This window comes from Podarcis liolepis (assembly GCF_965112155.1).
Source record: "Podarcis liolepis genome assembly, chromosome: 1".
Taxonomy (NCBI): Eukaryota; Metazoa; Chordata; class Lepidosauria; order Squamata; family Lacertidae; genus Podarcis; species Podarcis liolepis.
In genome coordinates, this window is record NC_139554.1 from 18,299,897 (window position 1) to 18,325,180 (window position 25,284).

General features: G+C 42.4%; 1 protein-coding gene across 15 annotated transcripts in view; it reads left to right on the forward strand.

The window, feature by feature from the left end:
• The window catches only part of BCL11B (BCL11 transcription factor B), a 167,265-nt gene extending 144,889 nt beyond the window's left edge, over positions 1 to 22,376 (forward strand). For 13 of the 15 annotated variants that reach the window (XM_083517474.1, XM_083517473.1, XM_083517469.1 and 10 more), the window contains one exon: positions 11,322 to 22,376. In XM_083517474.1, the coding sequence (XP_083373600.1) occupies positions 11,322 to 13,333 (2,012 nt within the window). In that variant the 3' untranslated portion in view covers positions 13,334 to 22,376. The remainder of the gene's footprint in view (positions 1 to 11,321) is intronic. The other 2 variants (XM_083517478.1, XM_083517470.1) reach the window with 1 other exon arrangement.
• Positions 22,377 to 25,284: the final 2,908 nt, after the last annotated feature.

Here is a 25,284-nt window from a genome sequence, read left to right on the forward strand (position 1 = left end):
GTAAGTTATGGGGCATGAAATAATTTACCAGTTGTGTGTTTTCCATCTCATTGGGACGAAAGCTCTCATTTCGCATCTAACAGCAAACATGTGGTTTGTCATGCTTGTGGAGATTTCTGCTTATACACTGCTCCCCTCTGTGCAGTGGGAGCAATGAACCACAATCCTTGCCTTAGAATTACATCTGAATTGGGGTTCATAGATTATTTCGGTCAAACCACAAGTGGGGATCTAAGAACAAAAATGGCTTAACATCATGGGTTGTTTGAAGAAACACAGAGTATGATCCTTGGTTTGCGTGTTAATATTAGGGATCATGGCTACTCCTGCCAACTAGAGGAGAGGGGCAAAGTGGGAGCCTTGTGTGCATTCACAGTAAGGTTTTAATTATTCTTTACTGTGGCATGCAAACACCCAAAGCTATATTTTGTGAAGGGATACTTGCAGTGCTAGATATCCCATAATTCACACATTCACTGACTTGGTTTATTCTCATAAAGTTCTCCAAATGTTCATGACCTTTTGTAGGCTCATCTCTTCCGCTATGTAGCCCACTTTGCTGCATTCTTTAACTACAATCTCATATTCCTTCCACATTTGTAAAACCATTAAAATGAGCACTGGTAGATCCATTCAAATGTCTGTTTCCAACATTGGCTGGGCAGATGCCTCTAGCGAGTACAGGATATACAATTTTCCCCTGCCCCCAACCCCAAGTCAAGCTTCCATTCTCTAGTTCCCATTAAGCTATAGTAATCATCATCATCATCATCATCATTTATTTATTTATACCCCATCCATCTGGCTGGATTCCCCTAGCCACTATGGGCAGCTCCCAACAGATTAAAAACAGAGTAACACATCAAACATTAAAAACTTCCCTAAACAGGGCTGCCTTCAGATGTCTTCTAAAAGTCAGATAGTTGTTTATTTCCTTGACATCTGATGGGAGGGCGTTTCACAGGGCGGGTACCACCACCGAAAAGGCCCTCTGCCGTTACAACTTACACTTCTTCCCAAAATCCTTTCCTGCATACCACTTCATTTCCAGAGCATGCCACCCAACCTTAATGTAGTCCACCAATCATCTGCCAGGTGGTTGGCAACTGTTTTTGCAGTTCTAGGCAGTGGGGTGTAGAATAGGGTGCATTTGGCTTGGCAGGTCACAGAGTTGCAGGCCTATTCCTGAATGCACTAGCACCCTTGTCCTTGCCACCTCACCTTGCATCAGTCACATAATGCTTTATTTAGTGGTTCTGAAGTTCTTTTGTCAGTGCTAATGTAACACCGTGTTTCGTTGACTTCCTCTTGGTGACATTGTTGGCTTGTAATGTTTTGAGTGGGCATCAGAGCACCACCAGATGGGTGTTGTCTAGCGTCACTTGTGCAAAGAGGAACAAAACATCATTTGTGCCCCCCCGCCCCCAGATGTGGGCTCCTCCCCTTCCTGTAGGAGGCAGTCCGGTTTTTGCCTCGCTTGAAGTTGGGTGTCTTTCTCAAGGGCTCCTCTGACCTGGCAGTACCATTGGGGGAAAACAGCTGCAACTGCATCTTTACTCTTGGAACTTATGACTGATAGTTCGTCTTTGCATCCTTTTATTTACTACTGCTTCTGTTTGGCCTAACCTGTTGCTAGGACAGTTCTGCACATATCAGCCCTCTTCCCAAACTCTCACTGGACCGCAAACCGTGATCAAGATCAGATAAGTTGCGCTGCACAAAAAAATGCTCGCAGTGCAGATAGCTCTAGATGACTCAAGCAAGTAAACCGAGAGAAAGATCTTTCTTCTGCCACAAAATCAGGCGATTAATGAATTATGTTAATTCCCTGCCTTATTTTAATTGTTCGGTATAGAATGCCACAGTGGTGCTTCCTAAGGAGAGAGCAGGCCTTACTTATGATTAAGTGAGCTGTTTCTCTGAAGCTGCTGTAACGTGACCACATTTGAAACCACGAGGTAAATTCCATGTTAGATTTCAAGGAAGAGAGAAAAACAATGGGCTGCAACCTTGTAATCCTAATGGTAGCTAACCAGTGAGTCATTTAACATATCCACTTAGCTATTGTACAGTTTGTTGTCGTTTAGTCGTGTCCGACTCTTGGTGACCCCATGGACCAGAGCACGCCACGCACTCCTGTCTCCCACTGCCTTCCGCAGTTTGGTCAAACTCATGCTGGTAGCTTCGACAACACTGTCCAACCATCTCGTCCTCTGTCGTCCCCTTCTCCTTGTGCCCTCCATCTTTCCCAACATCTGGGTCTTACAGTAGCCGAAGTCATTCAAATTTTTTTTGTGTGTGTGTGTGTTCTTACCTGGTTTGTGGCTCGCGCTTTCTGCTTCAGAAACTTCTGGCACTTGAAAAAGAGGAAATGGTTCGTTCATTTTGCTGTTTGGTATAGCACAGGAATGTTTTTGGCACATCAGAGGTTCAGTTTCCATATCCCATATAGCCTTAAACTAGATTGCCAGTCAAATGTCGAGTTCACCGCTAGTTTTATGTTCTTTGAGAAACATGAAATCTTTTTTCTTCATGGCTCCAATTCCTTTTTCTTTTTAATATCATCAACTGGTCTTATGAAAAGGCTTGTTAAAACCCGTGCTTTCAATTAAAGCGTTTTAATTCAATAATAATTCAATTAAAGGTGTGTGTGTTTTATTGAGCATCCACACTGCTATTATTGGTGGTATTAGAATACAAAAACGTAAGTGGGAGCAATTATTTAAATGCTCGTTATGTGGAGAAAAAGCAGTAGAGGTAGCTATAGAGGAGGCAGATACATGTCTGCTCCTGAGCGTTAATACTAAACATGCCCTCTCTTTTAAATCTTGCAAGTTGCTATTTTCATGGATTTCTAAAGCTGCACTGAAGCACCATTAAACATACCTTATGTTTTTATTGCCTCTGTTGCAGCTTTTTAAAGTGAGCGTGCAGTGTTTTGTGAAGGAGAGCTAAAGGAAGTTTTTTTGGGGGGAATGCCCAGGTGGCCCAGGGAGAAAATGGACAGAAACAGGATGGTACACTCCCTAATGGAACTATGCCTGTTACTAGCTGCCATTAGATTCTTCTTATTGCTAATTTACATAAATTAGAATTAATTGTGCATGCGGTAATTGGAGGTTTTTTATATATATATAAAAAATAAAACTCTTAAGGACAGTGAAACCTACTAACTCTTTTGTTCTATTATCTTTCCCTGTATTGTAACAGATGAAAATGGTTTAGGTAAAGTACAAGAATGTAGTTCATTCTTTATTAGAGCCATTTGTGTGCTGCCCTGTAACATAAAGTTACAAGATGGCTTGCAATAAGTAAGTAAAACGTTAAATAAAATAAAAGGAAAACAAAAAAACTGAACAAATACAAGAAAAGCAAAATGCACCGCAGCCCATAATTAAAACACAAGAGTTAAAGCTAGTGATATATAAAATACTTTGGGTGTTAATTCAACCTTTGGCCTCCAATGAAAGGCAAACATTATGTTATTAAGCAACTGGCTTTGCAGGTGCGAGCCTATGCATGGTTTTGCTCATGAGTAACTTAGCGCCATTAAGTTTAGTAGGTGTATACTTACGGACTCATTGTTAAAACTGTGTTTATGGAAGACAATCTTACTCGGGTACGAGTGATCGCCAAAGAAGAAGATAGATAGATATATTGCTCCTTATTGCAACATAAAAGCAAAAGCAAATCTCCCTTAAAGCATGATTTCCGGATTATTTTGCTTCATCTGGATATAATACGTCTCACCCTGCTCCCAAGAAACATCTTTCTCACTATGCACTATAATTTGCAAAGAAGTGCAACTTTTAGTGAATCCCTGATTAGCTTTCAAGTGCTGATCTCTCTAAGCATGACAACAGGAAGTTTAAGCACAAAACAATCCTATACTGACATCGTTTCTTTATAAGTGTGTCTTGCTCCCCCATGTTAGTGCATGGTCAAACCTCCGCTCCCTGCAGACAGGCAGTGAGTATGCCCATTGGAAGGATATCCCTGCCCCAATACATGGGTAGGCAAACTAAGGCTCGGGGGCCAGATCCGGCCCAATTGCCTTCTAAATCCGGCCTGCAGACGGGCCGGGAATCAGCGTGTTTTCACATGAGTAGAATGTGCCCTTTTATTTAAAATGCACCTCTGGGTTATTTGTGGGGCCTGCCTGGTGTTTTTACATGAGCAGAATATGTGCTTTTATTTAAAATGCATCTCTGGGTTATTTGTGGGGCATAGGAATTCGTTCATTTTTATTTTTATTTCAAAATATAGTCCGGTTCCCCACAAGGTCTGAGGGGCAGTTGACCGGCCGACTGCTGAAAAAGTTTGCTGACCCCTGCCCTAATCCCTCTCTCCAGGAGTAATGTTTTTTAATTTATTTATTTTTTAATTTATTAAATTTGTATACTGCCCATCATTTGCAGATCTCAGGGCGGTGCACAACCTAAATTTACAATATAAAAACCACAAAAATACATAGTAAAAAATAAGAACAACAGCAAACCAATAATTCCCCCCAACCCAACCCCCCACATTTAAAAGGGCATCGGATGTCAATCAGCCAAAGGCCTGGTTGTAGAGGAACATTTTCTCCTGGCACCTAAAGTGTATAATGAAGGTGTCGGGCGAATCTCCCTAGGGAGAGCATTCCACAAATGGGGAGCCACTCTTCTTCCTATAAGTCCTTTGAAACAAAAGCAATATAAACTATCGACATTAACTACTGACTGTATAAAAAGGGACTTGACTGGCGAGAGGTTAAGTATGTCTGTGTGCCTCCTTGCAGAGGAGGAGGTAAGGGAGCTGGTAAACCTAGGTCAGAGTAAACCCAGCAGTAAGTGCTCAGTGAAAGAAAGAAAAAAGACTCCAGCAGAAACTCTGGAGGATGGAATTTGTCCTAGCTACTGTGGTGAGTGCCCAGTGCAAAAACCGCTTCAAACATGGACAATGCCACAGTGAGAAACCATGCCTTGTGTGGGAGTACTAACTTCAGCTGCGCTTTTGCTTTGCTTTGTGTCCCTTTCTTTTTTTTAAAGCGCATTTGAGCATAATGTCACCCATCACAGAGCAAGGGAGAGAACGATTATTTGTTTTCAGAATTAGTCTACCCTCAGAATAGGCAGGTGGGTTCAGCAAATGCACAGTCTATAATTACTCACATAGGTTTAAGCTATGGGATACTCAAAGAAAGACTCTCGTTATTTAATTGGATTCGTTTGTTAGAAGTCATTTGCTAGGTGCTTGTTATGCGCCAAAATAGAACTGGGTGGCAAAAGCTTTGGGGCAGGGGGTGGCTGGGAGCCACAGGGGTGGCGTGGTCTACTGGTAGACCTAAAGGTGGGGGAATTGGTGGTCCCTGAGGGGATCCACCCCACTTGGGAACCCAGAGGCAAGAGGGGTGTGTGGTGTGGTTGATGGCTGCATATATGCAGCTTCACAACCAACCACTTGGGGGAATGGTAGCAGGGCTCTGGTTCCTGCTCAAAGGTGGTTGGAAGAAGGCTCTTGAGCTCATGTCCTGCTTAATAAACACCTGCTTGGCCACTGTAGGAAACAGATAGTCTCACCCAAGAGGGCTTTGCATACGGTTCTTAAGTGCGTCTCCAAGTGGCTGACTAGGAGTTAGAATCTGTTAGCTAATCTACCCTCATGCTGCCCCTTCTTGGAGACAAACTCGGTTCTCCAGCCACATTCCCCACCCACTATGACGTCTAGAGGCCTTGTGAATTCAGGATCTCGAGAGAAATAACCACTGTAGAGTCCTCGGTGAACCTTACATCACAGCTCGTGCACACAGTGTGTAATAACAATAATTTATTATTTGTACCCCGTCCACTCGGGGCGGCTTCCAACAAAGATTAAAAATACATCAAAATGTCACACATTAAAAACTTCCCGGAACAGGTGTCTTCTGAATGTCAGGTAGTTCTTTATCTCTTTGACATCTGATGGGAGGGCGTTCCACAGGGCGGGTGCCACTACCGAGAAGACCCTCTGCCTGGTTCCCTGTAGCTTTGCTTCTCGCAGTGAGGGATCCGCCAAAAGGCACTCGGCGCTGGACCTCAGTGTCCGGGCAGAATGATGGGGGTGGAGACGCTCCTTCAGGTATAGTGTAGTGAGTTCTGTGGATGAGGAAGGGGGTAGAGAAGAGCCATTCAAGAATAGTCAATCAAGGATAATGACACAAGTTTATTGTATAACTGCAAAAAAAAAAAATGCTGTAAAAAGATAAGGCTGCATAACAGTGCAACTGTAGTTCAGTATTCCGTAGATGTAATTTAGACAGAGATCACCACCACAGAAGGACTGAGAACACTGGACGTAACGCAAAGCAAAGAGGGCAAGGGGAGGAAGCCAGCGTGACTCAAGAGTCCCACTTTCTCATCTTTGTACTGTAGCAAGTTAAAAGGAAAACTCGCCCATCTCTCCCATGGTGATAATGCTTGAAGTTGGCTGTTCCGTCAGGAGCTCAACCTTCCACTTCAGACAGGAACCACCTCATGTACTAAAAGCTCATTCTGTATTAGAACTTCTATATGAGAAGTACATTTAGTTCCGTGTACTAAAGAAATTCTATAAGTGTGGATCCTTATATAACCAAAATGGCACCTTCCACACATAAGACAGAGGTATGAACAGAATTCGGGGAACCCCAAGATTTGAAAAATTATGAAAAACATCCCTAGGGAGGAAAAAATGCTGAGAGGGATGTGGAAGAGAAACCCCAAAATGCCCAGTGAGGACTTTATCTTTCCCCCCAGTAATGTGTAATGCGCAAAGCCACATTGAGGACACTCACACCAAAGCAGGGTCCTCCCCCCCAAGAGTAGGCACTCTGCTTTATTAACTATAAGGATCACTTTATAGCACTATTTGACCGTTCCTGGGCATTTTTAAAATACTTAGCAAGTTTTAGCATATAAAAATGTTCGGAGTGGATCTTCAAAGACTTTTTGACATTGTTCTGTTCTTAAAAGTGAGCATCCACACTGCTCAGGGCAACTTCGAGGCAAGATAACCATGAAGTGATAATATGGAAATGAACATTTTATTTTTTTATTTTCTGTAAGTATGAAAAAAATAATAAAGGAGAGTCTAGGGAGAGCCTTTGAGGGCTGTGAAACTGAAGCAGGGGAGGAAGAAGAAGAAGAAGAAAAAATAAGTGAATCTGTCAGAGCTGAGTAGCCTGCAGTCAATTTTGCCATTGTGAACAGGGGGCTGCCGAACAGAAGAGTTTAGGGGCATGAAAGAGAAATGAAAGAAAAACATAGGGAAGAGCTGCTACTGTTATGACCGATAACTTGTCATATCAGTATCTTATGCCAGTAATACACACTAATAAGCTGGTTTTGAACGGGAATAAGAAAGCAGAAGTAAAATGGATTCATTCTTTCACTTGCATTTCACAGAGGTGATTGTTAAAATAATGCAAATTATTACTATTATTATTATTTTAAAAAAAAACACCACCTCCACCAAAAAACCAAAGCTTCTTAGCTGTATGAAACAAATGCCAGTGGCTAGCCAGCTGCCATTTTAAGGCTATGTTTTTAATTTTATTTTTAAACCATCCATTAGACTGACCTTGGTCTTCAGCCCACAACATACTGTTTTATCTATCTGCTTTTCCTGAGGTAAATCTCTTTCCTGAGGTAAACCTCTTTCCTGGCAAATGCAGAAGGGGTGTGCAAGGAAGGGGGAACTCTGTTATTAGGCAAACCAGTTTCTGGGAACACTGAGAGAAAACAGATAAATAGAGAATTCACTCTGCAACTTTAAAGAAGGAAGACCCAGTCAGCTGTGGGAAATCAGTCAATTAATTAGTGTTTATAAAATGGAGGTAAAGGGTGCCAAACAGTCTTTAATGTGAAGCTATATGACCTTGTAAGATTCTGCTCTTTGGTTGCTATTAGATCACACTTTTTATTATTATTTTTTAAAGGGTTTTATTAAAGTCCATTCAAGGGTGAGTTGAGGTAAAACATATTGTTAAAAAAAAGCTTTTGACAGAATATGCTATATATTTTAGCCTGCCTCAGTGATTTCTGTCACATTCTATACTACGTATAGTGTTGTTTAAGAAACATTAAAGGTCTAGACTTCTTTTTGTCACATTCATTCTTGAGAAAGAAAGAAAAAATTAACTATTGGAAGTACTAATGGGAGCACTGACTGTTGAATAATCTTCAGAGCTGACATAAAACAACTTCTTCTGCCTGCCAAATGCCTCAGTTGCTAAGTTGATAGTAAAGGACATTTCTCTGTAGGATCATGGTCTATAAAATTGTTAGGGATTTCTGCTAGAATGCTTCTGGTTGTATGTCTTTTTCTTATGGAGCAACATTTAGTGTTTGGAAGCAGCAGCAACCAAAGCCATACAGCAAATTGCCCTACAGCAAGATTTTGGGTTAGGGTTGGGTGAGAATGTCTTATTTCCCCCATGAATCTTAAATCCCATCATTTAGAGCGGGGAAGCAATTTTTTCCTAAAGTGTGACTAATGGCTCATTGACACTGGACTTGCTCTAAAGTCTGTATTGCTCCAGCTTATAACATACTTTATTAACTCTTAGGGACTAGTGTTCCCCAAGATCTGTGCATCCTATGGGGTTTGCCTAGCTTCTCTGTTGATTGACTGATGAATGTCTCTTTCCCAATACTTAGGCTTTGTCCCGACTAATTGTTTATGTACAATGTGCAGATACCATTAATGTTGGTGATTTCAATGGGACTCCGGGAAATCGTCCCCACGTGCCGATATCTACATAATACTTGTTGCCTTCCAGCTCTTTGCAGAGAATACACAAGGCATTCAAACAGCTCTAAGAGCCCTGTCTCTGCCAGTCGGAACTACTATAATTATGGAGTAGGAATCCAGATTTGTGATCTCTGTGTTGGCTTGGGGCATGTCTGTACGGCATTTTCTCCCTTAAACGGCATGAGATGTTGATTCAGGCACGCAAATGCCCTCATTCCCATTCATTCATGCTCTCTTAACATACCCAGGGCAAGCACCAGTGTGCTTGGCCACCTGCCCAGTGTCCATTGGGGTTGGTGATGCGCACATCTGTGGGAGGTTTTTTGCGCATGCTCTAACAGGACACATGCCAAGAAAAAGGGAGCCATGTCCCATCATGGCTGCTGCTGCTGCTGCTGCTTCTTCTTCTTCTTCTTCTTCTTCTTCTTCTTCTTCTTCTTCTTCTTCTGCTGCTGCTGCTGCTGCTGCTATTGCCAAGGCCAAACAGGAAGGAATGGATACAGGGTGGTGGAGATTGCTATTTCGGATTGCCACAACAAGAAGAAGCCACTGCTTCTGCCACTGCCAGTGTCAAAAGTGGGCTGCAAGTCATAAGCACTGTTGAAAAAGAGCCAGAAATAGGAGTGGCAGGTGACAAGTAACAAGCCCTTGTGGTGCCTTTGAAACGTCCAGCACAAAGTCTTCTGCTCCTTTTTGTTTCCATGCTGCTAGCAACCAACAGAGCATGGTAGCAGGAACCTTGACTTGTGATAAGAGAACAGCGGTAGTTTCAAAATAAAGGAAATTTGGATAGGACATCCCTACCCCACTCTCCATATTCCTAGAGAATGGTACCATATTTAGAGGCATGCGTTTTGCAGAATCCTTTACCTGTTTCACACTGAGCCAGTCCAGACCATCTCAAAGCAGTAGAGTTAATTGTTCTGGGCTGTAATAAGGGTCAGACTTTTGTTTTTTTTAAATAACAATTTCGTCCATATCCTTGCTGTGAGAATATATTCATTTTCCGGCAGAGCACCCAGAAATCAGCTGCCATAGTTTTCCTGTGTAAAACAGATAGCTGCTGTGAAAAAGCTGAATGTGACATTTTAAAAAATCTGGAATGTATCTATATCTAGGAATTTGCCAGGTTTTATGGAAGTGTTCCTATTTAAGGTGATGGTAAAACGTTTTGCTTTGTGTATCCAGGGATGGATTTTTTATTTATTTTTTGATAGCGAAATAATTGAGTGCTGAGCTGTAACTTGCCCACACCTGCCTGCCTGCCTCTCTCTCTCTCTCTCTCTCTCTCTCTCTCTCTCTCTCTTTTTTTTTTACAGTTCTGAAGAAGGAATGTGTTTTTAAACGTTCATTCACTAGCTGAGAAGACAAAGCAACAGTAGATTAGGAAGACAAACAAGAGAGTCAAAAGTTCAAGCTTTTTTTTGTATTAAATGACACGGTTTGAGTACTTCTGTATATAACCCAGTTCAGATATGGCTCCGGTGTCTGTTAACAACTACATCCAACTGTTATTATGGGTTTTCATAATTAGACAATTATTTATCTTCTGACGTGTTCAGGGCTTTCGATAAACACAGAAGCAGGATGGTTTCTTCACAGGGTGCATTTTTTTTAAAGCTTAGATGGGATTCTAACACCACTGTTGTCGGTGAAAATAAGGCTGGATTAGAATATGGGAGATAGGCATTTGAAACCTACTTAGGGGTGTTCCTGGTGAAATCCTAGGCACATAAGGAACTGCCTTGTATCAGCTTGGCTCATTAGCCCCACCTAGGTCACTAAATCGATTGGCAGTGGTTCACCAATGTTTTAGGAGAAGCCGTCAACTACCTGGAGATGCCAAGGATTGAATTTAGGGGCTTTGGACATGCAGAACATTTTCTAGAAAAATAGCACTGAAGAAGCATATTCACTTAAACGGAAGGGCACACATATTTAACCGATGAGCTTATGTTTGAGGGTAAACTTGATTGTTTTGAGGCTATTTTGGTTCTGGTGCGCTAACAGGGAATGAAATAGAAAATGCTAACACATCTAACTAGGAATGGGTAGCTTCCGTTTATTAAGCTGTTAATTGTTCCTCATTCTTCAGTATCACAAAAGGCACCTCCACTTAATTTTTGCATCCCCCCCCCCTGAAATTTCACCTCTCCTCTAAGGAGCTGTAGGATTTGTGATTTTCCTCCCACCCTTTAATCCTCCCAACAAACCTGCGAGGTAGGTTATGCCCAAAGTCACCCAGTCCGCTTCACGGTTGAGCAGAGATCTGAACGAATAATTTTTGAACGAAGTAGGGACTCTTCTCCTGCAAGTGGAACAGACATGTCTTACCCCAGCAGCAAGCCATAACTTTTTTGTTTGCTATGCCGTAAACAGATTATGGATACGACGTAAACATGCATTTTCCTTTTCGTATTAGGAAACAGAAATAGAAACAGAAATGACACATTATAACTGGAAATATTTTTCGCTTAGAAGTTGTCTATGTTATAATACTGATCTCTCTCTCTCTCTCTCTCTCTCTCTCTCTCTCTCTTTCTCTTTGTCTCTTTCTTTCCCTTCTATAGGTAAAGATGAGCCTTCAAGCTATATTTGCACAACATGCAAGCACCCTTTTAACAGCGCTTGGTTCTTGCTTCAGCATGCCCAGAACACACATGGATTCCGCATCTACCTGGAAACAAGCCCTTCAAACAGCTCCCTTACTCCACGCATCACCATCCCTCCTCCTCTGGGACCCGAGACTGTTGCACAGTCCCCGCTGATGAATTTCCTTGGTGACAACAACCCTTTTAGTCTCTTGCGAATGACAGGTCCCATCCTGCGCGATCACCCTGGCTTTGGCGAAGGCCGGCTCCCCAACACGCCTCCCCTCTTCAGCCCGCCGCCTCGCCATCACCTGGATCCGCATCGCCTTAGTGCCGAAGAAATGGGGTTAGTTGCCCAGCATCCCAGTGCCTTTGACAGAGTCATGCGTTTAAACCCCATGGCAATTGAGTCGCCAGCGATGGATTTCTCCAGAAGGCTTCGAGAACTGGCAGGGAACAACTCCACCCCTCCGCCAGTTTCTCCCAACCGCAACAACCCTATGCATCGCTTGTTGAATCCTTTCCAGCCAAGCCCTAAATCTCCTTTTTTGAGCACCCCGCCATTGCCGCCGATGCCCCCGAGCAGCACTACGCCTCCCCAGCCTCAGGCTAAGAGCAAGTCCTGTGAATTTTGCGGGAAAACGTTCAAGTTCCAGAGCAATCTCATCGTCCACCGGCGCAGCCACACAGGAGAGAAGCCCTACAAATGCCAGCTCTGCGACCATGCCTGTTCTCAAGCTAGCAAGCTAAAACGCCATATGAAAACGCATATGCACAAAGCTGGGTCCATGACAGGGAGGTCGGATGACGGATTGTCCGCCACAAGCTCCCCTGAGCCCGGCACAAGTGAGCTCACTGGGGAGGGACTAAAGTCTAGTGAGGCAGACTTCAGGAACGAGAGCGACCCTTCTCTAGGCCACGACAATGAAGAAGAGGAAGAGGAGGAGGAGGAGGAAGAGGAGCTGGAAAACGAAAGTAGGCCCGAGTCCAGCTTCAGCATGGACTCGGAGCTGAGCCGTAACCGAGAGAACGGTTCCAAATCGCTGCCAGATGAAAAATCCCTCGTCCTAGGGAAAGTGATAGAGAATGTTAGCCTTGGTACCATCCAGCAATACAGTGACATGTTGGCTGAGAAGCAGAAAAGGAGCAGCTTCATGAAGAGGTCCTCTGACCAGCGAGACCTCTGCCCCCGAGACCTTTGCCAGAGAGACACCGGCGACGAAGACTCGGTAGCTGGAGAACTTGACCGTACTGAGGAGGGGACAGTCAACGGGAGGAACTTTGGTCCCGGAGAGCCTTTCCCCGGCCTGTTCCCTCGCAAGCCCACCCCCATCACAAGCCCCAGTTTAAACAACTCCTCGAAAAGGATAAAGATAGAGAAAGATTTGGACTTGCCACCAGCAACAATAATCCCTTCTGAAAATGTTTACTCGCAGTGGCTGGTGGGGTACGCAGCGTCGAGGCACTTCATGAAAGATCCATTTCTTGGGTTCACAGACTCCCGACAATCCCCCTTCGCCACCTCTTCTGAGCATTCCTCCGAGAACGGAAGCCTGCGTTTCTCCACTCCTCCCGGGGATATGCTGGACGGCGGTCTCTCAGGGCGCAGCGGGACGGCGAGCGGAGGCAGCACGCCCCACATCAGCGGACCTGGACCTGGCCGACCCAGTTCCAAGGAAGGACGGCGGAGCGACACGTGCGAGTACTGTGGCAAGGTCTTTAAGAACTGCAGTAACTTAACGGTGCATCGGCGGAGCCACACGGGAGAGCGGCCTTACAAATGTGAGCTCTGCAACTATGCATGCGCCCAGAGCAGTAAGCTGACGCGTCATATGAAAACACATGGCCAGATAGGGAAGGAGGTCTACCGCTGCGACATTTGTCAGATGCCCTTCAGTGTTTACAGCACCCTGGAGAAACACATGAAAAAGTGGCATGGCGAACACTTGCTGACAAATGATGTCAAAATTGAGCAGGCAGAAAGAAGCTAAGGCCCCCGCTGGGTTAAAAAAAAAAAATCAGGGGTCTAGGTAACATTTAAATTGTACAGTTTTAACTATTGCCAACTGAGAAAAGCTGACCTAACTTGCCTCCATATACATAATTTAGCATAACTATGGCAGGTGCCAGAATTTGGCACTTAAATATAACCTGTGTCTACAAAGTTCTATTAAACCTGAGGATTGGTTAAGGCAGTAAAAATTGTGAAGCCTTTTAACTGTGCAATAATTTCTGTATTTATTGGGTTATTTTGTATTTTTTAATTTTTTTTGGCATGTGCAGGTATTTTTTTAAAAATACTTTCCCCTCCTGTTTTAGATTTCCTTTAAAATTTTGTTGAGTATCCCATTCTAATTTTCCCCACTAGTAACCTGAGATTATTTGCATTACAGGGGGAGATACATATCAATTTAAATTATAATTTTATAGGGCCGCTGCTTTGTTGAATCTTATGCTAAGCATGTGTAATTTCTTGTGAAGAAGCCAGCATTTTAAATAATAATTTTCTTCTCTCTCTTATTATTATTTTTAGCGCCCCCCCCCCACTTTTCTTTGAGAAAGAAAGAAAAAGGAAATCATTTGAAAATTAGGAAATATAAAATAGTACCGCGGATAACAATCTTAAAAATTGTAGCACTTTCTTTTGGATTTGGATCTAATATGTAGCACTGGTGATGCCGCTAAAAATAGAGGCCTTTACATTTTTTTGTAAAAAAATAAAATCCCAGACTTCCACAGTAGAAGTTATGAAAGCTAAAAAGAAATAGGCAAACCCCCCTTAAAGGCAGCTATATTTATAAGAGCAATAGCAAGAGTTGTGCATTATTAGTATGGGATTCGTTCCATTTACTAATGACTTACTTTCACCTTTCTGCCATCTTCTTTAACTTCATTACATAAAGGGAATGCAGGAGCCCTGACAGCTAGCAGCATGTGCAAATTTTAGAAAGCATGGAGAAAGAAAAGGAACCTTGCTTGTCATCCCCTCACCCTCCCTGCCCCATGTCACTTGCTATTCTGGCCTTAAACTTTACGCACACAATAATTGAAGTTATCACTTGACGTCCTGAATACATGATAATGGCTGCAACGGACCATTCTGTAGCAAATACACCAGTGCCCCTTTTGGGGGACCGAGTTTGCAACCCTAACCGCATGTTAGCTGGGAGTAAGCCCCACTGAATTCAGCAGGACCTACTTCTGTGTAGACACAGTTAGGATTGCACTCACTGCAAACGTGGGTTCGTACCGAACCTCAGTTTGTGTAGTGAGTGCACATGTGTGGGCATGTGTGTGAACGCAGGGACGTGAGCGTGCACACACTATGGCTAAAGTAATTTTTCCAATTAGGACTGGTGAATCAAATTGCCCGATGAATCACATGAAACCTGCATGCTTCTTCACATGGCTAAAACAGTTGCTCTGAAGAAGAAAGCCCATGTTTTTTTGGGTGGTACATAGATGCATCACAGTAGGTGCCCATTAGAAGTGGCATTCCCTCCTCTGTATGCTTTGCATGCAAAAGGTTACAGGTTCATCTGAAGCCCTGGAAAGCTGTTGCCAGTCATTATAGACCATGCTGAGCTCGAGGGACGACATCTTCTAATAAGGGGCAGCCTTCCCCCCCCCCTTTCCTATTTAGAAGTGCTCTCCACTGCTTTTTTCCTGGTCACAACCATAGGAACACTTACCTGGGAGTAAACCTCATTGAAGGCTCTGGCTTATTTCTGAATTAGACCTGCACTGCGCATATATTAAAGAGGGGGGTTTAATCTAACCAATTCATTGATTAAAGGTTGACATATTGTCATATGATCAGTTTTCTCAGGGTGTATTATCTATCACATCAGGCAATTACCCGTCACATTAGGCAATTATACAACAATGGGAGATGTTAATCCTTGTTGACACACATTAAGCAGGGCACATAAACTTGCATAAGAACTTTCGCTGTGTGAACTTGAAAGAGCCCCAGTTTACTCCCAACAGCCTTTGGTAAGGAAGAGTAACAACATCTTAACCCTTGCATCCTTCCAGTCTCCCTCTGTTGGATGTTGACTGCTTAGCTAGCGAACAAAATAATAAACTTTTATCAAGCTGACCCCTACGGAGAGTTCCGGCCATATTTTGTCTGTTGTAGCAAAACAACTGAGATTCCTGTGCCACCATAAATGTAAGATATATGTTTGGCTTCAAGGTGCTACAAGACTCAAGTTTCTACATCAACAGGATGTATAGAAACCCAGTTTAAAATAATGATGCCGGGTCCAAATTCCCACCACAAGGCAGGACCAGCCACACATAAGCCCATCCCAAGCAACCCATAAAATCCACACCCCAGTGTGGAAGTGATTCTTAAAGAGCAGATAGCTCTAGATGACTCAGCTAAGTGACCCTAGGCTTGTTGGTCATTGGGACCTGATGGGAACTCCTTCCCTACTCCAGATACCAGGTATTTTAGCCCCCTGGGCTACGATGTTCCTGAAAACAGTTCCCAGCACCATGGCAACACCCAACTCCCAATATTTATTTGAGCAACTTGTGGGTTTACATTACATTTACATTACTCATGTTCCATGTTTTTATTTTATTATTTATTGAATTGATATGCCACCCTACACCCCCAGGTCTCAGGGTGGTTCACAGAATAAAATCAGAATATAAAACCACAAAGTACATAATCAAAATAAAAATGACAACAACCCGATAACGCCACCCCCTTGATTGTAATATGGAGCTAGAAATAGGAGGGCCGAACTTGCTGCCCCAATCATCATGTCCCCTGCTGGCTGAATCCCTTCTCCGCCATCTATAAACTGGGGAAATATCTTTAGAAGTGAGCATATTCTACACACCCAGTTTCACTTGATCATCTTGAGTTCTAAAACATGGGACAGTCGCGGCATGTGGTGTAGGATCCCCTGTACAGACATTCCCGCCGCCTCCCCCAGCACATGGACATAGAGAGGCAGAGACCTAATGTGGATGTAAGATTGACCCATTCTGTTCCCTCCCCACGGTCACAGCCATGTGGATGATAACTTCCGAATAGGGCTAATCTTTTACATGCGTTTGTCTCTAAAATGGCAGCTGATTTAAAAATGAGAGTACCTGTTCCCTAATTTTGACGCGTCCGATATTCAAGAAATATTCAATATTCAAGTGCTATAACGCTCCCATGGTTGCTGTACTGTTTCTAAAGGCAAGACCAGTGCAGACCACCAGGTGCTTCTGGTGGTCCACCACTGGTGTTTGCCTCGGGTCTGAAGATGGCAATTCTCATGCACCAGACCTCCCAGGTCAAGTTGGCTTGGTGAATCACCGCTTGTACACTTTGTTTCACATTCAGTATACCACGCAGAGACAAATACACAAGGTTGCTCACCACAATTATGGAAATGCTTCTAAGGAATATCTGTACTTAAGACTGGGATCTGAATAAAACACACACACACACACACTCCTGCATACTTGCGCACCCCATGACACCAATTTGTGCAATATTGTACAAATACGATTTGCTTACTTCACAGTGGTTTCCTTACACAGTGGTTTCCTTCCTGGCTTTTGCCTAAGACTTCTGTATAAACTGTGCTCTCTAGCTAAAAGCAACAGTTAGAGTTACAGCTGTTATTCAAGAGCCGAGTGCTAGCCTAGACTGCGAGGCATTTTGCCAGGGAAATGAAAATATTGTCTCGTATAATGCACAATTATGTTATTGTAAAGTAAATAGGCCAAATGCTCCCTTTTAGAATAGTGCCATTAAAGTAACGTGTAAGTATTGACGAAGCGTCTCTATAGTCAAGGTTTTGAGGGTTGCAACCTTTAAAAGGGTACTGAAATAAAAAGGTGTGTAAATTAAAAACTCTCTATATTTGGAAGTGCACAATTTGAGTTCCATAAAGCAGGTTTGTTTTGTTTCTGGTTTTGTTTTTTTTTATTAAAAAAAACACCTTCATTATTCATTGAATTATAAAAACTAAATTAAAAGCCGTGACGTCCTGTTTTTCTTTGGATAGATTTTTGGGTAATTTAGCACTGGGGAAGGATCCATAATTGTAAACCAATTTGTCCACATTCTTAAACTCCAGTCACACATTGTACTTAGTTTAGGGTTACTGGATGTGCTTTGTTTATGCTAAATCTCATATTCCAGTATGTAATATCTCACACAGAACAGAAAATAAGGACCCTCACTGGGAACACTAAAAGCCCTTTGGAAGTTACTGTAGGTGCCAGATCAGTCCTATTTGAAACTCTTAGCTCAGCCTTTTCATTCTGAACTTTCTTAAGGGAAATGATTAGATCAATCCCTTGATGGGGACAATGAGGTCAGGCGGAAGGCACCTATAGACCTACAGCTTGGTGCATTTGTTTGGTTGAAAGAGTAGGAACCCATTTTGGCAAAAATATTAAATAACCTGCTCTGCTCTTCTCTTCTGTTTTTAAAAAATCATTTTCAAGTGTGGCTATCCCGGGAAGATGGACAGCTACCAGAGGAGACCCCGCCTCCTTTATGCCTTTTACCTGCTCACAAGTCAGATTTTGTATGTTGCCTTGACCGCAGAATCTAAGTTGCATTTTTCTTTACTTGGTGTTGTGTTGTTTGACAGGGCTGTGGAATAATGGGACACTTTGTGGGCTTTTGGCTTCCGTATGCATCTCTCTCATGTGAGCATTCCACCACATGTGTCCATATGCCTCATAAACTCCCTTTTTCTTTTAATATCCCAGATCAGAATAGGTGCCCTCATCCAAATTGCCAATCTTTCTTTTGTGCATTGGGTAGACCCATATATATATATATATATATATCCCCATCCTACTTGACCTAGGGAGGTTTTCTAGGGTATAATTTGGATTCCCCTGATTTAGTCTGTCAAGACAGTGGACAATGTAAAAGTTATGCATTTTGATTCTGTTGACCCGCACTTTAAAGCTTTTTGTTCGCATTCAAAACCAGCGGCTTCTGAACAAGAAATTACAACAGCTTTGTCTTTGCTTGGCCCAGAGGTGGGTGAAACTATTAAGGGGGACATCTGAGATTAAGTGTCAGTGTTGCTAAGCGTGGCATTCACAATACTGGCACTATAAAGAAAATAATAATAACTTATTGGACAGTTTTTCTACTGCCATTCAATTTGATGTGAGTGCCTTGAAAACTGATCTTCCTATTTGAGTCTCTTGAGACAAATGCAAACATTTTTGTGAAATGAAAAGACTTTTAAAAAAAACGGTAGAACAAGAAAAGTACGTTCTTTTAGGGTTAAAACAAAACAAAACAAAAGAGCCACATTTACTTAAAAAAAAAAAATCCTGGTTGAAGATAGTGGACATGAAAATGCCATAAGACCCAATCAAATGAAGATGTATATCCAGCACAACTTCGGACATCAATTTGCTGAATTGTTCTCAGCCTCTCTCTTTTTTTTCAGGACAACGCTGCTTAGGAAATGGAATGGAAATGATTTACTGCTGAATTAAAACTCAAATGACACAAATTGCAAGTTGTTATCATTGAATGAAAAAAAATTCAGGAACAACGGCTAATTTTTTTAAAAGTTAAATTTAGTGCACTCTGTCTTAAAATACGTTTACAGTATTGAATACATACAAGGGTAAAAAAAAATTGTGTGTATGTGTGTTTGAGCAATCTCTCTTCTTCTTTTTTTCAAAGTTTGCTTAATAGGTTATTAAAAATGCCATAATGGCCATGTGTATATTGTTTTCTTTTGGTGACGGGGTTTTAGTATATATTATATATATTAAAATTTCTTGATTACTGTAAAAGTGGACCAGTATTTGTAATAATGGAGAATGCCTGGGCATTTTACAAAACCAGAAAGAAAAAAAAAACTTTTCTCTTTTTTCCTTGAAAATGTTGCAGTAAAATTTAAATGGTGGGTCTATAAATTTGTTCTTGTCACTGTAACTGTAAAGTCTGAGTTTTAGTAATTTTTTTTCTGCCTTGGGTGTTGAATTTTTATTTCAAGAAAAAAATGTATAGAAACTTGTATTTGGGGATTAAAAGGTGACTGCTACACCATGTAGAAAAAGTATGTAGGAAAAAAGTGCTTAATATTGTTATTGCTTTGCAGATTAAAAAAAAAAATCACATTTCTGACCTGTACCTATTTTTATCTCTCTCTCCCCCCCCTTCCCCTGCCCCTATATCCCCCTCTTCTGGAATGGATATTGATATTGGTTAATTCATATAATGTAGGCACTTGCTGTATTTTTACTGGAACTTGTAATTTTTTAACTGTACGCTTGTCCTTTTAAAGGGATTTAATGTACTTTTTTGTTAGTGAATTTGGAAATAAAAATAAAAACAAACAAACAGGCTGCCATAATATATTTTTTTAATTTGGCAGGATAAAATAGTGCAAAAAAATAAAATAATAATTGTATGTCAAGACCTTATTGTACAGAAGGAAAAAAAATAAAAATAAAAGGGTTGTTTAACGACCTGTTGAGTAAAAGAAACAAAACAATTATTATTTTTAATTATGTGGTTTTTGGGGTTCCTTTTTTTCTCTTCGGAAGGGGCGGGGTTTTGTTTCGTTTATGAGTTGTTCTGTTCACAATTTTAGTTGTGTGTATGTATATGTATTTTTTTTCTGTCAGAAATGGCCTACAAAAAAAGAAAAGAAAAGAAAAGAAAAGAAAGGAAAGGAAGAAGCACTGTTCATACAGGGCAGTAATGACTTTGAAACTGCCTGGACCCCTTGTATCAAGGCCTTTCCAGGTAGAGTTGAACTAGGATGGATGGCTGTTGCCTGTTATTGTTAAATGAAACTCAGTTTTTGTGAAGATGTTTGACGTAACATTCCACAGATGCCCCCCGCTTTTTTTTTTTAGAGTCGGGGAAGCGGCTTTTGCCTGGCACACGTAGACTTTCCGGCCCCAGTCCATAAAACGGCACGGTGTGTGTGCTTAAGATACCTGGTGCTACTGGTTTTGACATCACTGGCACCTACCGTGGGATGAAGGGCCATGTTTGCAGTCAGGGTACTCACCATCACTGGATAGGCACTGTTAATCCTCACTGCACCAACTATCTGCCAGGGCAATGTGCATCTGGACCTTTGCCCAATTGATCCTGCAAGGGTGTGGGGCCTGATCCCAGAGCCCTTGCCGGACCAGGGCACCCACCCATTACCACCTCTTCATAGCCTTCATCTGAAGCGGTTTGAAAAGAGGTAGGGGGAAGGAAGGGAGACAAAACACTCTGTTGGTACAACTGTGAAATGGGTCGGAGTGAAAGATTTGGCCTGGGCACATCCCACTTCTATCCCACCTTCCCTCTCCGCGCCCCAATCCCTGTCAGAACAGGACCATGTACAGGTTTTGCCAGTCTGCTCTTTTGTCTGCTTTCGTTGCTGTTGACTCCTAATTGTACATTCCATAAATTTCTTAAATATCTGAAGGACTGGGATGAAATTCTGTGCCTTTAGGTTGACAAACACTCCTCCCCAGGATTGCTTTGTTAAGTCCCAATAATTAGGATTCTGCCATGAGTTGAGCGTTATTTTTTAATCTTTATTTTGTTTCTGCTGTTTCAATTTTTTTAAAAAAAAAACAACATTTGGGGGGGACAGGGCAAGGCACTGTGCTAGGGACTATTTTAAGGTACGGGAGAGCAAACGCGAGGAGCCATTAGCAGTGTGTGAAGAAATAGCAGTGGGTGGGGGGGAAGGGGGGAACACACGTGATTATGAAGTCACGGAGCCATCACAATGCCAAGGGCACGTTGGGTTGTAGAACTGGCCTAGCCATTCCTCCTTCCAGCTCTTCAGAATTAGGGATAAGGTTACGCTAAGACCTTGTTGTGGAGCAACCTTATATATGAACACCAGAGAACCTGGAAAAGCCATCTTCTTACAGAAATATTTCATAGTATCCTACAGCACGCACACCCCTTCCCCTACTCTGCAGTACATCCTGGAGTATTCTTCAGAGATATTTTTGGTGAAAACCAGGCATAGGGTATTTTATATATATATATCCCTAGGTGCCTTGCTTTCTCCGAAACTAAATCCACAGCGAAGTGAATTCAGATTTCATTTTGCCACTGTGAGCACGACACTTTTCATCCGGGATGAACTCAGATTTAAACCACCAGCAGCTGTCCTATTATGTGTCTTGAATCAATGAGAAACCAACACACAAGCACAAACGTTGTGTTTCGTGAAACCACGGTGACCCCACCTCCTCCTCCTCCCTGCTTTTAAGAATCCCTGCTTCACAAGGCCGTGAGCACAATATGGCCGACATGCCACGGGTATCTCTTCTGTCGTGATTATTTTTTACACTGCTAATATCAGCAACGTTAACAGTGTTAAGTCACAATTATCCCATGCAGCACACCCCTGCTCCACTTAAAATCGATGCACAAAGAGCATTTCTGGAGCAACAGCCCTCCTTTTTTTTTAGAATGTGGACGTTCAAAATAGAGTCTTGCACTTCAGCATTTCATCCTAGTCCTGATTAAATACAGTCCAAGGTTTTTTTTGTTTTTGTTTTTCACAGGCAAACTCATTTTATGGTGCTCTTTGTATTTTAGAACTGCAAAGCAAAGTAACGTTGATTTCAGTTGTTTGCATTTGTACCGGCAAGGCAAACTATTTTTATTACCTTTTTCTATTACTTATTGTATGAGCTTTCATTGTTTACTTGGAGGTTTTGTCTTTTACTACAAGTTTGGAACTATTTATTATTGCTTGGTATTTGTGCTCCATTAAAAAAGAAAAAGAAAGGAAAGAAAGAAAGATAGGAGCACTTTTTTTATTATGGGTAAAATGTTGAGATGGCAGGAGGTCATTTCAATATCACTTAGTGAAATATTTATTGTTCCTTTTATTCTCTGTACAAGACTCCTGACCTCTCCCCCATCCCACCCCACTTGTCACATTGTTGAGTTCAGCATGTGTCTACCATTTCATTTGTACGCTCGTTCAAAACAACGTTTGTTCCAGTTTCAAGTTATAAAAAAATAATTAAATAAATTGGACATTTGACTTGATCTCCAAATATTGTCTTTACTGCTTATTTGAAATTGGAGCTAAGGTGGATGGCAAGTTTCGTTGTTGTTGTTTTTTAAAAAAGGCACAGATTTGGGGGTGGAGAAACTTTGTCCTAAGGTGGCTAGACACATTATATTGTTCCAACAAGGAACAAGCACAGCCCTTTGGCATGACTCAAGGCTTTTCCATAGTTCAAAGAGCCAGCCTAGTTTTCGATGCAACACATTGAGCCCTGTTGTGGTGGACATTTTGTTCAGTCTCATTGCTTCCTAGCACATCTTGTTATCTGACCTTCAGTTACATCTGGTACAGTTATTAGCATGTACTTCTGGTACAGGGGAGCCTTCTGGCACAGAGGAGCCTTTACCACTGGGTAAGTGGAGGGGGACAAAGTCGATTCAGTCTGCTTTTAAAGGCAAACTTACCAAAATTAAGTCTGGAACAAAGGGCAACAGAGAAACTGAAATTGAAATATTCAGCCGTACCTACCACTAAACAACTGAAGCAGTAGCAAAGCACTCAGCATCATGGAGGGAGTTCAGTAAGTTTTTAGAATAGTAAGCCCGCAAATTTATGTGCATTTAACTTGTGCGCATTCAGCTTTCAGCGCTTGGCATAATTATTATTATTTTTAAAAATACAGTTTAATTTCACAATACAATAAAAAACAACGTAATCTAAACAAGAAATTAAAAAAAGGAGATAGACGCAGTGCTTTTTTCCCCTTAAAAAATGTTCAGGGGTACTCTCATTTTCCTACTCATACTGAAATACTGCCCCTCAATGTGGCCAAACTTAAGATTCACAAAATGTTTAGGGGTTTGTTTCTGCCCAGAAAAAAAGCACTGGTTAGAAGAATACAAATATCTTAACTCGTATCCCATACAGAAAAAGGTGTACCCTTGCAGCTCTCACCTGGGAGCATCCCATTCTTCCCTCCGCCTCTCACCCTGGGAGATCTCCCCTTCCCTATCTCTCATACAGGGGCCTTCATCTGGCTTGGCAAAAAAAATTAAAAAGGGGGCAGAGGTTCAGGAAAAAATACTTTGGCAATTCCGCCCCACATTGCATCCAATGTGTTATGATTACATGCAATCTGCAGAATGTAACTCCAGAATAAGTTGCAAGTTTGCTGTACCTGTGTGCACTGTCCAAAGAAGGTTGAAGCTGTGGGTGCTTAAGGGCCAGAGAGTTTGGCTGAGAAGGTCCCTAGACCCAAAAAACCCCCCTCAAAGACCATCAGGGGAAGAAATAGGAACATGGCATTTCATAATTTTGTGTAAAGAACTGGGAGCTGTTCATTCATACAAATCGCCCGGACACATTCTGGTATATGATTAATTGCTTGCTATGCATGCTAAAATTGCAGGGATTTGGGGAAGGGGTCGGCTTCCGACATTCAGCCCAGTCATTGCTCTTCCCATTTGGAAGCCTGTCGCAGCCGAAATTCGGCTGCTTTATGCTTTCCGAGTTCTTGAGCAATGCAAGTGAATAAGAGTAAAGAGTCAAGCATCATTTACATGCCCCTGCATGCTGCCTCCCGCCCGCCCCCCATGCATCAGCTTAAGACGTAACTAGCACAGGAACGCAGGAAGATGCTGCACACTGAGTCAAACCACTGGGCCATTCCGCACAGTATTACACACTGCCTGAGAGAGCCTTGGACAGGCTCTCTCGCAGCCCTACCTGGAGACACCAGGGATTGAGCCTGGGAGCTTTTACGTACAAAGCTCCTGCTCTGCGCCTCTGAGCTCAAGGTCCTTCCCTGAGCAAAACATCAGCATATGGTGATAATACTTTCTCAACAAGGAGAGATGTAAATGAGGCTGCACTCCACTTTCTCCATGCTTAAGCACCAATATACATTCTGGAAGAGACGTGCAACGAGAACGGAGTCAGCATTTGATTCAAAATTGATTCTAACAACCATCAGGTGTGCGCTGGCTTCTTGAAATCAGGGATCACATCCTGTTCTTGGTCAGCTGCTTGTATACAGCTGTCAGGAAACACTCGATCTTTGCAAAACACCAGAGTGTGAGGTGGGAGATAACACATGCAAGGCTGTCATATGCCTGGTAGGCTTGTAGCTGTGTTAGTATATGAAATTATTGGTGGGGACATGGTGCTGCCTGACCCACAGATTCCAGCTAGTCCTTCCAAGTATTTACTTATGCAAGTTTTGCAGTATCTCAACATCCTGTAAAACAAGGAAGGGCCATAGCCCAATGGTAGAGCATACCATTAGCATCCAGAAGTTCTCAGGTTGAATCCCCAAGTAGGGCTGGGAAGAACAGTCGCCCTCAAACCTTGGACAAACACTGTCAGCCAGTGTTAACAGTGCCAAACTTGATGGACCACTGATCTGAAGCTTCCTGTATTCCTAGGAAACCAATCGCTGCAAAGGCCCAATGTCATGCCAATGTTGTGGGATGAGTTTCAAAATAGGAGCCAACTGTGGAAACTGGCAAACTCTGGAAACTCAATATGTACACTTTTCCTCTCACTTGCACACATTCACACAAACATCCCTCGCATCAGGCAACACCTTCTCACCACTACTTCCCTGCTCAATCTGGGTATTTTCCTAAAGGAGGTGCACTGGAACTCTACATCCTCTAGCAGAGAACCAGATAGGGATCTATCCTAGGCAGGAATATACGTTTTTCATCCCACCAGCACTTATTCCTTCTAACCACCACTCTAAAGGTAAAGGGACCCCTGACTGTTAAGTCCAGTCACGGATGACAGGGGTTGCGGCGCTCATCTCGCTTTACTGGCCGAGGGAGCCAATGTTTGTTCGCAGACAGTTTTTCCGGGTCATGTGGCCAGCATGACTAAGCCGCTTCTGGTGAAACCAGAGCAGTGCACAGAAACACCGTTTACCTTCCCACTGGAGTGGTACCTATTTATCTACT